The sequence below is a fragment of the Lytechinus pictus genome, chromosome 7 (genome assembly GCF_037042905.1).
Source record: "Lytechinus pictus isolate F3 Inbred chromosome 7, Lp3.0, whole genome shotgun sequence".
NCBI lineage: Eukaryota > Metazoa > Echinodermata > Echinoidea > Temnopleuroida > Toxopneustidae > Lytechinus > Lytechinus pictus.
The window spans coordinates 31,857,175-31,875,673 of record NC_087251.1 but is presented as its reverse complement, the minus strand read 5'-3'; the positions used below and the strand labels follow the sequence as shown (position 1 = coordinate 31,875,673).

The 18,499-nt window shown below is 36.1% G+C and overlaps 1 protein-coding gene across 1 annotated transcript; it reads left to right on the top strand.

The window, feature by feature from the left end:
• Positions 1-13,294: 13,294 nt before the first annotated feature.
• On the top strand, positions 13,295-14,420 carry LOC129265275 (calcium-independent protein kinase C-like). Its single transcript, XM_064101471.1, has 2 exons — positions 13,295-13,669; positions 14,415-14,420. The coding sequence occupies exons 1-2, from the start codon at positions 13,295-13,297 to the stop codon at positions 14,418-14,420; spliced, it is 381 nt and encodes a 126-aa protein (XP_063957541.1).
• Positions 14,421-18,499: the final 4,079 nt, after the last annotated feature.

Sequence of the window (18,499 nt, the reverse complement as noted above, 5' to 3'; positions counted from 1 at the left end):
TAATCATGATTATCATACGCATCTCACTAATCAAATATTGCGAGCGCGAAGCGCGAGCTGAATATTTAGGAAATTCAGACCTGAAGAGGGGCATTCTAAGGCTTGTTTGTAGGAATTCACTTAGACCATATATATTTCACTAACCGAATGATGCGAGCGCGAAGTGCGAGCTGAAAATTTTTTATATTCAGATTAGAAAAAGGGACATTTTAAGGACTGATTTTAGGAATTCATTGAAGAGCAGGCATATATCACCAATCCACTAATGCGAACGTAAGCACGGACAGGAAATGTTTTATATTATTAAGACCTTAAAGTAGGGCAATCACGTTAAGTAGTCATGAAAAGAAGTATATGTCATTACATAAAACAATAATAACTCGAAGTGCGAGGAAATATATTTGGTGTAAATTGACTTGAAAATGGGAGGTTTTAATACAACAAGGTTATATATCTCGTTAAACAGACAATGCGAGCACCAGGAACAATGCAGACATAGGCCCTGAGCAAATTATGTTTCATAAAGCTATGAAAAAATGTTTCTTATGTAATATAACATATCATAATTATTATTATAATTATAATGAACAATAATTCCTTCTTTCCCGCTACGTTTCTCTTCCTTTCTCCTTCTTTTTCTCTTTTCCGCGTTTTTTTTTTTTTGCCAGCCGATTGGGGGGGGGGGGCACGTGCCCCCCATGCCCCCCCCCCCGTAGTTACGCCACTGACTACAGTGATAAAGCATAGTTTTGAATATCTAAAACTGCTCATCTAAAACAAACTCCTAGGCTCAGAGGCAATTTTTTTATTGCCTTTACCACAGTGTTAAAAAAATAAAATAAAATGTGCTCATTTTTTACTTATTGCTTGATTTTTTTTACGTACATTATTTTGGATGCATGTCGATCGCTATTGATGGTTGGGCGGATGGCTGACACAATGACAATGAAGGATTTTTTTTCTTTCTTTTTATTTTAGTTTAGAGGGGCTGGGAGGGGTAAAGGGCCAGTAACACAATGAGCCCAATTTTCGATCGAATTTTGTGATAGATTTTGACCATTAAAAAATAATAATATCATATTACACCCTTTTCCTTTCATTTTTTTTTCTTTTCTCTGTTTTTGTTTCTGAGTCGACAAACTTTTGGGGTCCATGGCCCCCTAAGCCCCCTCCCCTTTCCACCTGTTGGGGTAGGGTAATCCATAACAATGAATCTTTAAGCACATGTAAGCTTTATTATTACAACAAGACTATCTAATCTTGTTACTTCGTTTTGACTGGATATAATGCGAGCGCTTGGTCGTGGGAACGGGTCAAAGGGGTCAATTAAAAAAAAAAAGTCATTTGTAAAAACATGAAAATAAGCATTTCATCCTAATACCGGCCACCCCCACCCTGAAATATTTGGGATCCATCCTCTCCCCCCCCCCCCCTCCATCGACACCTATGGTAGATTTGAATTTGAAAAGGCATTGTTTTCGTGACATAAAATAATCCAAATAACTCAAAATGTATGTGTCTTTGAATTATATACATTTAAGAAAATTTAAGTAATTCTAACATTCCGATTAAGTAGATTTATAACTACAATTGAGTAGCTATATTTCAATTACTTATTACTTTTAAAAATCATGTTAATAGACCCTTAGCAAGGATTTTTTTTCAAGAGGTAAGTCAAGGAAATGGACTTTTGATAGTACTGTTTGGTAGATGAATGGTTAAGATTATACATCAATATTTAGTATACATGTATAGTATGGGGAGTGCAACGGACGTTTGCCTTCAATGGAAACATAAACCTAACCGTATAAAGTCAATGGCTATATAAGTCATGGTAATTTTTCCTAAAGAAACGATATATGTATCTCAATAATCACGAGGGCGAAGCGCGAGCTGAAACAAATGAGATTTAGAAATGAAAATGGCACTTTTTGTAACCATGAAAAGGATCTACATATAGCTAGGGCCTATTTAAAATAATTATACGAAAGCAAAGAGCAGAGCTTTTTTTATATACCAATCTGAATCTGCGCGAGATGAACATTTTTGATATTCAGATCTGAATCTGAACATTTTACGTACTTTTGTCTCTTTATTCTTTTTCTTTGCCTTCTTATTCTCTTCTCTCCCCCTTTTCGGCAATATACTCATTCATTTATATTTCCCTCTTTGGATTTTTTAGAGGGAACGGGTGCAGGGTCATTTTGACACAGTTTTTTTTCTTCCTCCTTCATTTATATTTCTTCTTTTTACTTCACTCATATAACCTTTAGAGGTTCCCTAAAAGGTTCTAAATTGCCTTAAACAGCAATTTTGGAACATTTTCAGGTTCTTTATACAATTTAAAAATATTGGTAAAGATTGAAAAACTTTTTAGAATTTTTCTTTGGTGACGTATATGCGAACAGCTCCCCCATTCATCGAGTAGTGAAATTAAATGACATGTAATTTTTCTCGAAATATTGAAAATGTTTTTATTGTACCTTCAGTGTATTAACAGACAAATTATTTTACACCAGCTTCTGACAGAACAAAATATTGAGTCATTATGAACCATATACAAAGTTCAATTTTATGTATCTTTTATTGCATAATATATATGGGCAGCTGCTCGTTTTTTTACGTCACAAATCAAACAATTTAAAATTCTAATAACTTCCTTAACGTTTGATGTTTTTTTTTCTCAAACCTTCACCAATAAGTTTTATTATTTTTTTCGTTATTTCTCGATAAAACTTTTATTAAGGGTGAACTTTCTCTTTAAGGTTCTTGAGCACGTAAATAACCTTTTTGGAATCCTTTTCTTGAGGTCTCCAAATACGTAACAAAAGTGTTCTTATTCGAACAATTTTTCCCAAGAGTGCATGTTTAATTTCTTTGTTCCCATCTACTTCTCATTCTTTTCTCCTTTTTTTTGGGGGGGGGGGGGTGGGCAAGGACCGCTCTCGCCCGACCATTCTTGATCCACGGCTGCCGAAACAAGGCCCTTTCGCACTCAAAATTCCTATGCACTTCTCTCTTTTTTCATTACTAGACTTCCTGGCTCCTTTGTGCAGTGGCGTAGCTACTATAGGATTTATTTCCTGTGGGGCACTGGGGGGTCCTTGTTTTTTCAGGGGGGCACATTTTTTTTCTGTGTGTGTGTGTGTATGTGTCACAAGGGCGGATCCGACTTTCGCCAATAGGGGATGGGGCCCAAAATTATCTTCACCTATAATTTCCCTGATCAGTCGCTTCTTAGCTTTATTCTTATAAAACAACATAAATATGAAATAATCTCATAAGCCCAATATAAAAAAGTGCGAGTGCGAAGCGCGAGCGATGTTTTTTTTTTAATCTTTCATCTATTTTGTCCTGAAAATTTCACATTCTGGGCAATGTTTGTGACCCTGAACAAGATGTGTATGTAACTAAATAATTACTGCGAACGCCAAGCGTGAGCAGAAATTTTTAATAAATGTTCTAGCATGATCGGAAAGGGACCTGTTAAGGACTGTTTACAGCTACCCACAAATACGGTACATATTTCAATAATGGGAGCGCGAAGCGCGAGCTAAAACTCTTTGACATTCCAACCTAAAAAATGGACATTCTAAGCACTTTTTGTAATCATTAATTGGATAGGTATGTAACTAAACAATAAATGCGAGCGCCGGAAGAAAATTGAGATATTAGACCTAAAAGCAGGACAATCTATTCATATTTTGTAAATCATGAATATGATATGGTTAATTGTGTATCATTAATAATGCGAGCGTGAAGCGCGAGCAGACAATTATTGATAATCTGATCTGAAACTGGATAATTTAAGCATATTTTAAATAAAGAACATGCAGGCTGTCTCAATAAACATGCGTGCGCGCGTTTTATTTCTCGATTTAGACCTAGAATCTGGGCATTCTGAATACATCTTTTTAATCATGAAGATCAATAATGCAAGCGCGAGCTGAAAACATTTGATATTACAATCTGAAAAAGGTCAATTTAAACACTATTTCAAGTACTGTGTAGGAAAATTGAGAAGTGGATGTGGATCACACTTAATGAATGATGCGAGCGCGAAGCGCAAGTTGATATTTTTTGTTATTGTTTTAACAAAGGACTGGGACATTCTAAGGAGATTTTGTCATATGAAAATGATGACTATCTTCCTATTATTCCTAAGCTTGTCGATATTCCATTCTGAAAAGACCCAAATTAGTTAATAGGAATTCATGAAAATGATATTTTCTTATTTGTTAATCTAATATGCGTAGTGACAGTTGGAAGTTGTTGGTTTTAAGGCTTGAAAACTAGAAATTTTTAAGCATTTTTGAATTATGAATACGCATTACAATGGTTAATACATTTTTAACAATTAATGCGAGCGCAAATCGCGAGCTGAATTTAAAAAAATAAAATGTAATGCTGGGGTTTTGTTTGCTTATATAGAATTGATATAGAGCACTCACCAATCAAAATGCGAGCGCGCATGCAGCGCTAAATAGGCCTATATACGTTTTGACAGTCACATCTGAAAATTGATATTTTGAAAACTTTATGGAATACACAAAGACAATAGGAACTTGACAAATCAAATAATGCGACCACGCAGCGTGAGCTTAAAATGTTGATATGTAGACCATATTAACGAACATTTTACAGAGTGCATTAAATTTGTAAATGTAAAAAATATTATGAAAGCTCGATGTCCGAGCTGAAATATGTTTTGTACATTGACTTCAAAACTTGATATTTTTTAAGCTCCATATCAGCCTATTGAGCAAGATATGAATCTTATCGAGCGCGAAGCGCGAGAGAAAATTTTATTTAGTAACATGAAAGATTTTTTTTACAAGTCTTCCCCAAAAATTATTTTATTCACTCGTCTTCCTCTTCTTTTATCCTTCTGTCTTACCCCTTCTTTTTCTTTTCTTCTTTCTCCCTTTTTTAGGCTCCGTCAATTTTTTTCAGGGGGGCACCTGGGGGGGGGGGGGGCACACCAAATCTCAGGGGGGGGCACGTGCCCCCCATGCCCCCCCCCCCCGTAGCTACGCCACTGCCTTTGTGGAAAAAATAAGAAAAAAAAACAATAATAAAAAATTGTTTTTAAGAGTTAAAAGCGCTTAGGGAGCCCTTCGTTTATTTTCTCTGTTTTTATTACCAGTGTTTTGCTTCTCTTCCTAACTCTGTTCTCTTTCTGTTCCTTCCCTTGTCCCTTCTTTTGCCTCTCCTTTTCTCTCTTTTTCGTCACATTCTTTACTCTCTCCCTTTACCCTTCTATTCCTTATCTTTCGGTCTCTTGTTTCCTACATTTTCTTTCTTCTCGTTGTTTCCCTTCTTTTCCTTCCCTCTTTCTCTCCTTAATTTCTTATAATCATTTTCCCTCTCTTTTCCCTTTCTTTCCTTCTCCCCCTCCTTTCCCCCTTCATTTTCTTTCCCCTCACCTTTCTTCTACTTTTCTTTCTCCTTCTCTCTCTCCTCCTCCCCTTTCCATTCTCCCCTTTTTGGGGGTGGGGGAGGCAAGAGCCCGGCCGCGAAATTATTTTTCCCACCGAGTTCTGGACCAACATATGAATATTCATGACTTGCGTCTTCGGATTAAGAGTACGCATGCGCGTGGACTCTGCCTCGACCAGTGCTGGTCGTAAGCATTCACGTTCAGTTGCTCAGAATGAATATTAGCATCGTCAAATTACCGGTACTCTTACATAGTTACATATGCCTTATATATATCCAATTCTTAAACACTTCTCAAACTAGCTGCCATTAATGGCAAGACATGTGCTAGGCTATGGCTCGCTTAGGCTAGCGCATTAACTTTACATCAAATCTGGACCTGTCTAATGCCTAGTACTAATCAGTGTTTGTAGTGCCTTGGCCTTGAACATTCAAGCCTTGGCCTTGGCCTTGAGGATTTTGAGCCTTGAAATTTCAAGGCATTTTCAAGGCATTTTGTATTATGTACTTTCATTTGTTTTATAAGTAATTATAAATGTTTCAGTTTTTTTTTTTATATTTAATGACACTATAATGGTCAATACTACCAGTCACCAGTAACATTAGCAGCAGCAGCAGTAGTAAGTGTATACTAGCAGTGTCATCGATTGTAATTGTCACCATTATCAAGAATTTTCAAACAAAGAATACATCAGTTATGGAAATTAGCATTATGTATTGGTAATGTGTGTAATCATGACTAATGATGATAATGACAGTAAATAATAATGATCAAGATCAAGATAATAGTGCTTTGATGACAAGAATAAATTTGACATCTGACTGCAATTTTGACAACAATTTTCGTACTTTAAACATAGCTAACTCTAAAGCACGATAACAAGGTTGATTTCTATTCCATTAGGATTTTCCTTGTATTATTTTCTTTGGCCAACAAGAATGTTTTAAGTCTTCATGATATTCTGAAAAGATTTGGTAAACTTGAACACAGTTTTCAATTTTGTCATATCCAAATGGGTTATGTCAATGGCATGATGAGCCAGAAACTTTGAGGGGCCAAGTATGGCATATAGAGCAAAATTTCTGTCAAAAAAAAAGAAGAAAGCGATTGAAGCGAGCGAGTGAACAAAATTTGTCCCCCTCTTTCTATAGGAAAAGCTAATTTTGCGATAGATTGTTTAAAAAATAATATCACATTTACTCTATCTTTTCATTTCCCTTCCCCCTTATCTAAGTGTATTCTTGGTGGTGGAACTTCTTCTTCTCTCTATCTCTTTTCTAAATTGTATATTTGTTTTGGGTAAGATTGACAAAACAAAGGGGGAAAATGTTTACTTCTTTTTAATCATATATCGTTCAACAGTGAATTTCATTTCTCTACAGTTTCAAGGAAATAAACAACGTATTTGTTTTTGTGTCAATATGGTTTCAAGAAATAATGATTAATAAAAAAAAAGTAATTGAATAATTAATTATTATTAATATTATCAACAAGTATTAATAATTAATGATTGATTAACTGTTTAAAGAAATAATTAAGATTTACCCTCTCCCAACTAAGGGTATGGGGTGCGCCCTGTTTACTTTATATCCTTTTGAATATAACTTTATTTTGTTAGTATTCTTTATTCTGTTTTTTTAAGGTAAAATAAGTGTAGAAGATACAAGAAATGAGAATTGAAATTTAAAAGTGGTTGTAAGCAGAAAAAAAAAATGAAAGCTGACAAGAGTCCTAAAAATGACTCATTTTCAGTTTAAGCATTTAAAAATTTTAACTTGCGTTTTGTGCTCTCTAGCCCCCCCCCCCAAAAAAAAATCCCTGTAGGATTTTTATTTCCAAATGAAATATGCCCTTTTTAAAAAAGAAATATACCTTCTTTAATAATAAAACATAATACATTTTAGGTTCGAAAATCACAGATTTTGAATCGTGCTTGCATCAATTATTGTTTAGTACAGTACTAATCCTGCTCATGGTTACAAAAATGTATAGAATGTTGCTTAATGGTTGGAATATCACAAATTTTTGGCTGGCTTCCTGCACTCGCATCAATTATTGTACTCGTTCACAAAAAAAAATGCTTAGAGTGTCCAGTTTTCAGGTTGGAATATCACACATTTTTGAGCTCGCGCTTTGCGCTCACACTTTTTATAAGGCTTATGAGATTATTTCATGTTTATGTTGTTTTATACGAATAAAAGTAAGAAGTGACTGATCGGGGAAAACATAGGTGAAATAATTTCGGGCCCCGTCCCCTATTGGCGAAAGTCCGATCCGCCCTCGTGACACATACACACACACCGGAAAAAATGGCCGGTGGCCCCCCCCCCCCCGAAAAAGCAAGGACCCCCCAGTGCCCCCCCCATAAAAAAATCCTAGCTACGCCACTGCATTGCATGGAACGTATTATAACGTCAGGCACAAACTTACGTCAGTGATCTTGATCCCCGTCTTCCCCCCCAAATTAAGGATTTCTTAGCTGAAAAAAAATTGACAAGCAAAAAAAAAAGATCTTCACGTTCAAAAGAGGGGACATAAGTCTTTTTTGTTGCATTTTGACATTACAAATTATTGATTTGGCTTCTCAAAGGGGGGGAGGGCACGTCCCCTGGATCAGTTGTAAATTGTCAGGGGGCAGTCTGCGCCCCCCCCCCTTGGTACACTAGTTGTTCCATGCTGATACAGCGTAAATCAGAGTCTAGATCTAGAGACTAGACTAGAACTAAGATATTTTTTTAGATCTAGGACTGGTTCTGTATACGGACTATAAATATTAAACCATGTTAAATAAAATCAAACGTAAAGTTCGGAATTTGGTTCGAAGTTTTAAACCATGGCATTAGTCGGCTATTACTATTAGTATTAGGCATTAGACAGGTCCAGATTTGAGGTAAAGTTAATGCGCTAGCCTAAGCGAGCCCTAGCCTAGCACATGTCTTGCCATTAATGGCAGCTAGTTTGAGAAGTGTTTAAGAATTGGATATATATAAGGCATATGTAACTATGTAAGAGTATACCGGTAATTTGACGATGCTAATATTCATTCTGAGCAACTGAACGTGAATGCTTACGACCAGCACTGGTCGAGGCAGAGTCCACGCGCATGCGTACTCTTAATCCGAAGACGCAAGTCATGAATATTCATATGTTGGTCCAGAACTCGGTGGGAAAAATAATTTCGCAGCCCGGCCCTCGGCCCCCATGGAGCCGCGCTTGTTGAATACTAACTGTTTTGAAAGATAATTGATAGCACTATAAAGGGAATAGTTTCATTACGCCATCAGATTCAGTAAGCAAGACACTGGCGTAAATCCGTGTTGATGGGTGGGGGGGATGACTGAAATATTTTGGCATTTTTTTGCAATCATGTTTTTAGATATGCAAGGAATTGTCATTGATATGTCCACAGTGGCGTACCGTGGGTCACGGCATTGGGGGAGGGGGGGGGGGGGGCACCAGCAACATTTTTGAATCACTGAGTGAGTGCGCTAAGCGCGCGCAGTTGCCAGTTATACTGACCTAATAGAGACATTTTAAGGACAATGTCATTAAACGGATATGTATCTCACTAATCAAATGATGCGAGCGCGAAGCGCGAGCTGAAATTTTGTTATATTCACACCTAAAAAGGGACATTATAATCAAATTTGTGTAATCATGATAGGTACATGTCTCGCCAAACAATGCGAGCGCGAAGCGCGAGCTGAAAACTTAGATAATTCAGACCTGAAGTGGGGCATTCTAAGGTTTCTTTGTAGGAATTAACTAGGACCATACGTATTTCATTAAAGGACAAGTCCATCCCAACAAAAATTGATTTGAATAAAAACAGAAAAATCCAACAAGCATAACACTGAAAATTTCATCGAAATCGGATGTAAAATAAGAAAGTTATGGCATTTTAAATTTTCTCTTAATTAAAAAAAACAGTTATATGCATATCCTGGTTGGTATGCAAATGAGGAGACTGATGACGTCATCCACTCACTATTTCTTTTGTATTTTATTATACGAAATATGAAATATTCTAATTTTCTCCTCATTGTCAAGTGAAACAGTGATTCATTCCTCTATGAACATGTGGGATTAGCATTGTGTAATACTATATGATTCAGTCAAGTCGGTCCTTATGGTGAAATCTGTAAAAAATGAAATATTGTATAATTCAAACAATAAAAAACAAAAGAAAAAGTGAGTGTTGAACATCATCGACTGACTCATTTGCATGTCACTGAGTTGTGCATATCACTGTTTTGTGAAAAATAAGCGGAACTTTAAAATGCCATAACTTTCTTATTTTACATCCGATTTCGATGAAATTTTCAGTGTTATGCTAGTTTGATTTTTCTCTATTTATTCAAATCAACATTTTGCTGGGGTGGACTTGACCTTTAACCAAATGATGCGAGCGCGAAGCGCGAGCTGAAAATTTTTGATATTCAGATCAGAAGAAGGGACATTTTATGGACTGATTTTAGGAATTCATGAAAAGCAGACATATCTCACCAATCCACTAATGCGAACGTAATCACGGACAGGAAATGTTTCATATATACGAAGACCTTAACATGAGGCAATCACTTTTTGAGTCATGAAAAAGAAGCATATGTAACTACGTAAAACAACGATAACTCAAGTGCTAGGAAATATATTGGGTTTATAATGACTTGAAAACGAGATGTTTTAGTACAACAGGATTATATATCTCGTTAAACAGACAATGCGAGCACCAGGAACAATGAAGACGTAGGCCCTGTGCAAATTATGTTTCATAAAGTTATGATAAAAATGTTTCTTATGTATAATGTAACATAACATAATTATAATATAATATAACATTATAATGAATAATATCTTCTTCTTTCCCACTTCGCTTCTCTTCCTTTCTCCCTCTTGTCTCCTTTTCCCACTTTCCCCGTTTTTTATTTGGTCAGCCGATGGGGGGGGGGGGATGTGCCCCCCATGCCCCCCGTAGTTACGCCACTGTATGTCCATATGGCAAATACCCTCCAATATTATTATCTTTTTTACCCCATGATGGTTAATGGTTTTATTAGAGATTACATTCAAAATGTTTTGACATTCCATCTTAATCCCTTCCCAAAGACCCCAACATTGATGAATTGGAAGAAACGGGGTTTCTCTTCAATGTTATAATAAGGACATAAGTATTTCGTTTGGAAATGGTGAACTGGCTCTTTATTGTCATTTTATGATTCAATAATATTGTTTTATTTGTTAAGCGGTATTTTAGGAAGAATTTTCACCAATAAAACAATTATCTCTTGTGATTTTTTTTCATTTCTTTCGTAAAAACTGGGGGGGGGGGTGTTTGTACAGGCCATCCCCCCCTCCTCGAAAAGTAGGGGGATATATCCCCCCCCATCCCCCCCCCCGGGATTTACGCCAGTGAAGCAAGACAACCGTAATTACCGAATCAATTGGTCTCTTCCTAAATATTTTAATGTCGAAAACATCGGAAGTATTGTTTCTACGCTAGTTTCGCTCGTTCGGAAAATTAAAGACGTGAAATTTTCCGGACAACATGGCCCTGGGAAGCGGGGGTTCTGTGGGTGCTGAAGTACCCCTCGAGACTTTTCTGGGGGTGCTACTTATTTTTGGTTATTTCATCATAGGCTACACCCCTTGAAAACCAGCTATATGCTAAAATATAGAAATTTGACCAAATGGCCTTCATTTTGGTGTGAAAATATCATTTTTGTTATGCTTGTCATTTCCCCCAAAACCAGCACTCGCTTCCGATCGGGAAACAATATTCAACAAATTAGTAGTAAACATATAACATGAAAATTGAAATCAGTTGTGAGACTATTTGAAAAAAAGAATATTTTGTTCTTCTTGTATCTCGTAACATTGACAATTTCTTGAATGACCGTTATGAAATTTGAATTTTATACTCGCTCATTTCTCTTCAACTTGTAACTTTTGTAACATGTAATTTGCACATTACTGTTTTAAAATTAATTGTTATCAAATGGGGGGGGGGGGGGGAGTATGCAGTAGCATAATGTACAGATAAAATTATTCAATGTCTTTAATTCTAAGTCATTAAAAGTTGGCGCATTTACAACAAACATTCGCTTTGGAATAAAAAAAAATTACATTTACAGCATACGATGAATGCATTAAAAACTCGATACATGTGCAATAACATGGTCTGCTAACCGGTGGAACTAAAAACAAAGCTTATCGGACCCCCCCCCCCCAGGAAGACATAAAGTATCAAAACAAGGACAAACCAAAATAAAAAAATCCACACCACACAGTCAAACATAAAGCCGGGGGTGGGGGGGGGGGTGGGAGGTGGGACTTGTAGTCAGTGGCGTACAGATGGGGGGGGGGGGGGTTAGGGGCGTTTGCCCCCCACAAATTTTTTTTTACGACCAAGGAAAAAAATGGAAGAGAGAAGGGTGAAATATGACATCATTTTACTGAATATTATGTAATAGAAAATGTAGAAATTTTGCCCAATACTCAATTATATGGCCCCCTCAATTTTGTTTGGCTCATTACGCCACTGCTTGTAGCCTAGAATCTTGTACCGGAAGGGTCATGGTAGATTCGCATTAACCCAACCTAGCCACCCGTCATCCAACCCCCCTCCGGCTTCTGCCCAAAGAATGTGTTGATAAATAATATATAAACCCCCCAAAAAAAACCAAAACAAACAAAACAAATATCCTATTCTTATGAGTTTCACAGAGTTTATTACAGAATGAAGTTACATTTAGCTTCAAACATTACAAAGAGGTTATCGCCCTGATCGGTTTACGGGTTTGTTTATTACCACTTGTTTGAAGGTGCTGGATAGTTTCACTGAGTTTTTAATTATATTTCAGGGGCTGCAGAACAGTATAGAAAGTGGGGGCTGGTAAAAAAATAACAATTAGATTGTAATTGTAACTTTTTTACACGGTTTTAGGAAAAAATAGGGCCCAGCCCCCGGCCTATACCCCCCACAAACAGCCATTTCTTAAAATAAGAGGCTATCGTCCGGATCGGTTTGTTATCACTTGTATATACATGTATTCTCTTTAATTATTATAATTTATGGCTTTATCTTTGTTCCTTCGATTTTATTTTCTCAGGATTTCGAACTCGAAGCTCCCTCTTAGAATTCCATAAACATTAACGAGGAAACAATCGAGGGATGGTGTTAACCCAATAGGTCATGTGGTGAAATTTAAGGGGAATTCCCTTTCAAAAGAGCTCGCTTGCAGGTGCCACACCCATGAGCATGTAACCATCAACATGGTCCAGTGAACTTCACGACCCGATCCGAACTTTACTTGTATGAACTTTTCTGTTGTGTGATTTTTCGTTAACTACCGTATAATTTTCTTGAGTAAACTGAAACATTCCTTCCTCCCATGTCCATGATGTTGCCTCAGTGAACCTTTGCCAAGTCAACATTTTCTAGAACACTTACAAGAACATTTTATAATTAAGAAGTGGCTTTTACCACTCTCAAGCACTTCGCCGTATGCGGGATGGATCTTTGTAAACATCAACATTAGAAGCACTGCACATTTACCCGACAAAAGGCATCCTCTCTCCATTACACTGTGCCCCCGTACAAATCAGCGGCACAGCTGGGAGCTAGCTCGCTCGCCCAACACTATGGGCAGTGCTCGTATAGTGGATAACGTGCGAACAATCATTGCTTATATGACATCGGAAATCGATGGCTACGAAAAGCTCGTGAAAACCGCCGACTTAGAAGCATCCATTGCATCTAAGGTGCTTTGAGAAGGAAGAGAACCGTTTTTTAAAATAGTTCCCTTTATCTACTGGCCTCTTTGGGAGTTATAAAAGACAGGAATTCTCTGCAAAATGGTGGTGTTTAACGGGACTTTCCGTCTGAAGGTTTGTGAGGCTGTGGATCTGAAACCTACTGATTTCGCTACGCGGTTCGCCAGCAGCAGCAGCAAGGATGCTGCGAAGGCGGCTTCAGCATCAATTGATCCTTTCATCGAAGTCAGTGTTGATGACGTACATGTTGGAAAGACAACCATCAAACAAAAGACCTTTGCTCCCACTTGGAATGAAGAATTTGAATCCAAAATTCAAAATGGAGAGAACCTGATATTTACGGTTTATAATAACTCAATGATTAAGTCTGAATTTGTTGCAAACTGCACGGTTGCAATCGAAGACCTGATTCAAAATGCTACAAGTCCCAGCAATCCACTCAATTCGGACATCTGGGTAAGAATTCCTCTAATGCAATTGCAATGAATATAGACAGTTATATTTCAGTTACATATGATGATGCAATAAGTTGCAGCAAGAAATAACTTATGCACTTATATAGTTTAAGTTCATGGTAGAAAAGTTTTGAATAAACCTAATTTCATATGATGAAATACAAAATAACAAGTGGGGATGTGACATCATCAGCCCACCTAATGAATATTCATGAAGACTGTTTCAATGGAATAATGCAAATCTTTAAAATACAATAATTTTATTATTTGTTATCTGATTTTGATCAAATTTTCAGCATTTTGCTCTGTGAATTTTGCTCCATTTATCTTCAGCCCGGAGCATCCCTTTAAGAATTTGGATTTCCTGACTCCATAGATGTGCAGCTCTTCTACACATGTCATTTATGTAAATTGCAAAAAAAAAAAGCCATTTGCTAAATAAATTCAAAGTGAATTTATTTGTGTGGGAGATATCAACAGATGCATAATTTTATACTACTTTCTGTTTGAAAAATATTTATGTTTATCCGGTTCCATTGAGTATGGATTCATGGATATTACATACATGTATACATGTGATACACATGTAGTGAGGTATACTAATACTAACCTCGCAATACGTGTGAGTGGTAGTGAGGAGGCTGCTTGCATTTGACATTACAAAATACAAACTAAAAATTTCATAAATCTTTTATTCTTTGATGGATTTTCATCAAACCTTCACCAATATTTTCTCTAATTTTCAGTTTTGAACTTTGGATAATAAAAAACAACGTATTATCAGAGTGAAGTTCACCTTTAAAATGTTTAATGTAGACATTCATACCTACTGAGTTGAACACAACTTCCAATAATTTCTTTTGTCCCAGATGATTTTTAAAGGGATACTTTATTTGATTTGTCTGTGTTACTTTAATACAGTCAGCTCATTTGAAGGCTCTCATTCTCAGTCTGTATGTGCATTGTTTGGGATTTTAGTTTGCAGATACATGTTTTCAGTACTTACTATACAAATGTACAGTGTAGATGTAGCTTCAGAAAATGATTATTGATCTTCTTTTTTTTTGGCTCTATTATCTTCCTGCAAAATAACCTTTAGATTGAATCATTTACTTTTTCACTAGTGGACTGTGAATGTATTGCTGACATGTCAAGGTAATGATCTTTGAAGTGAGCAATCCTCGCCAACAAACATATATTGATCATAAGAATCTCTGACATTATTAAACCATGTGTTTGGAGCGGTATGGTTCTGACTTTTGCCGTTGATACAGAGAGCCATGGGTTTACATCACAGCCAAATGTTGTGTATTATCCTTGAACAGCAAGAAATTGATCCACATTGAGCTACACTCAACCCAGGTGTGGTGTACACTACAGTATGGTACCATAACGAACAAATTCCTTGAACGCAACCAAGCCTTGGCAATAGCAGCTGGAGCTTAAAGCCAGACACATGTAGTGTACCTCCATGGCTCCAAATGCTGTAAATTTCAAAGTACACAAAATCATGGAGGTAAAAAACAAAACAAGGATAAACAGTGATGTGTACCTATTGTAGAATATACTGTATGAACATGCTTAAATAATGGTAACTTTGCCATTGTGGCCATTGTCTTCATTGAAATCCTTGATTTTGAGTACTTTACCTCTTGAGTGGCTTCTTAATACTCTTATGTGGTTTATCATTGATTGGTGTTCAAGTTTAAACATAAAGTAATGTGCATGTAAATATGAAGCACAAATATATATAGGGTTAACTTCTTCTGTAACTAACCTATTGTACTAGAATGTACATGTGTATTTCATGATGGTCACAAACATCTATAGGAATACTCTATTCCTGTTCCAAAAATCTTAGTCATCTTGATTGATAATAATTATATCTCACATAGTCACATTGAAGTAAATTTGTAGGTGGTGTATATTACACAGGCACAGGTAATTTTTATTTATTTATTTATTTAGTGATTGATTGATTGATTTATCTATTCATTATTTATTATTGTTATTATAATTATTTATTTATTTATTTTATTTTATTTTTCAGGGGGGGGGGGGGCTACTTTTCACAACCTACTGCCTTAATCTGCAACATTGGATAAGCTATAAGCAGTGAATGGAGATTTCAGGGATTTTTTTTTAATTTCCAGAGCTCTTTTTTAGCATTTTGTGGGGGAAATCGCCTGAGCTCTTGCATAATTTTTTCTCTCACACGGATGTCTATTTTGTATTACACAGAGATATCTATTTTTTTTTTGCTGTCAATTTAATTCTGCAAAACACAATGGCAATTTTACGACACTCATTGTGTTATGATTCAAACTTGCTTTTGTGGTATTTACAAGGTTGATTGCCTTGTTGATTGTGTTTGTTTCATTTAGTTACACATATACGTGTAATAAGTAAGCTTTAGATTGTTGAAGGCCTCTCTGGCAATTTATCAGGAACTACAGTATTATGCACAATATTTTATCAATAGAGGCATGAAGTGTGTTTGAAGTAACTGTTTGCTTTGATTTATTTGTTCTGGTTGAAAGATTTGAAAGGTATGTGTCATTTATGCTGCTTTGAAAAAAAAAGTGGGTGTCATAAAATTTAATGTGTTCGTACAGTTCGTTTACAATACACTCATTACAGGACAGTCAGGACTTACAATGTATTGTTTTCATGGCGAATTGTCTATACTTACAAAGGAATTTAGTTGAATTGTTATTTATGGGTCAATTCAATTTTATAAAAAAGTCAGTTAATTTCTATCCCTACTTTTGAATTTAACAAGTTCATTCGCAAAGAAATCAGTTGGTATTTTTATTTTGTTTTTAATTGGTCTGACTATGATTTTATAAAATGTACAGGTATCAAAGTAATTATTTGTACACATGTACATGTACAGTAGGCAGTAGCTCTGAAATTTTTTTAAAATTTGAATACAGATCTTTACTCCCAGTGATTAGTTATAAACATTAGAAAAGTAAACTGAAGAATGTAACCTAAATATTTAACAAAACCAAAACAATAAAAACAAAAGTGGAAATAAACAAACATGCCAATAACATTCCATAGATATTTCATTCTGTGAACTTGGAGTTACATATTCACACTTTACAATGGGATATTGCTGCAGTTTATGCATTGTGTTCAAAGAGGAACTCCTTCAGAAAAAAAAATCAAACTGCTTGAAAGTGGCTTTTGTACTGGGCCCCGCTGCATAAAAGTAGCTATTATTGTAACTTTGCCACCTAATGGTAGCTATCATGGTAACAATGATCAACGGCCAATCAAATGATTTCAGGGAAGTTACCATAGGAAAGCAAAGGTACCAAAGTAATTATGCAACATTGGGCCTTTTGGGTATGTCCCTGTTCTTGAGTGATACAATGTACATACATTTTGTATAAAATTGTACATACTACAGTGCTTTCACTTTTCCCGAAATCCAGGAAATTCTCAGAAGTTTTGGTATTTTTCGAGATCATTTCGGGAAGTTTTTTGGGAAGTGATCATTTCCAGGAATGATATTGTGGAGCATTGTGGCCCAGTGGATTAGTCTCTGGACTTTGAAACAGAGGGTCGTGGGTTCGAATCCCAGCCATGGCGTAATTTCCTTCAGCAAGAAACTGATCCACAATGTGCTGCACTCAACCCAGGTGTGGTAAATGGGTACCGGTAGGAAGTAATTCCTCAAGAAGCTGTGTGCGCTGTGAACGCCTAGCTTAGTTGGGTAATATAGGAGCGCCTTGAGCACCTAACAAGGTGGATATGTGCGCAATATAAATACCCTATATTATATATTATTATTATATTATTTTCTGAATATTATGTCAAAATCTATCATATTTCACCCCCTCAAAACTTTTGGCTCATTATGGCACTGGGCCGAATATTTTAACTCTAGATAGAAGAGAGAATAACATTAGGGAGACTGTCCAGAGAATATTTGTAAAATTCTGGGATATTTTTTAAAATTCCAGGAACGTTCAGAGTAAATTCCAGGGAGTTTCGTTCTGAAAAGTGGAAACCCTGATATACTAGTTGATACCAGTTCAGTTGTGGTAACGATCTCAAAATGAGTTCGAACAGAATTCAATAAAATTACCACCCAAGTTTTTGTATGTGAATGAAAAATATGTGCCAAGTGGCTCTGGAAGAAAATGCGTAATTGCTGAAAAATGAGCAAAAATAAGCACATGCAGAATTACATAAAATGTTGTGTAGTTTTCCGAGCAATGTTAATACACTATCCCACATATGATATTCTGTGTTAGTGATCATCAGAATTATCGGTTTTGAGTGGAGATTTCCTGATCTCACAAAGATAAGTTGACTGTAATGTACCAGATTTAGATATACATGTACAATCTTTTACATGTACTGTACTTACCTTTAAGTTAAAAAAGAACAAATCTTGTAACTTGTGGCCAATAAGTGTGGAGTTAACTTACAAACTGCTGCATATATACACTACAGGGCAATTCCATAAAATGATCAACTTTTTTTGTACATCCGACCCCCATTTTTCTTACTTCACTTCATTAACTGACCAAGTCATGGTCCTTTGAGAACATTACAGACTGTCAAAAGAACAAGAAATCAGAGAAAGAAAATTTGATGAAGGTCCCACATATAGGGGGTCGGACGTACATATTTTATGGAATTGCCCAATAGTTCATGTATACTCCTTAAAGTCCTTGAGAGGTACATGGAACCTTTGAATCATGATATTTGTCCCTCCTACAGTATATACATATGGAGATTATGTGATGAATTACCACAAACTGTCAGGAAACCAATTATCACTTTGTTTGAAATTGAGTCATCCTGTAAATAA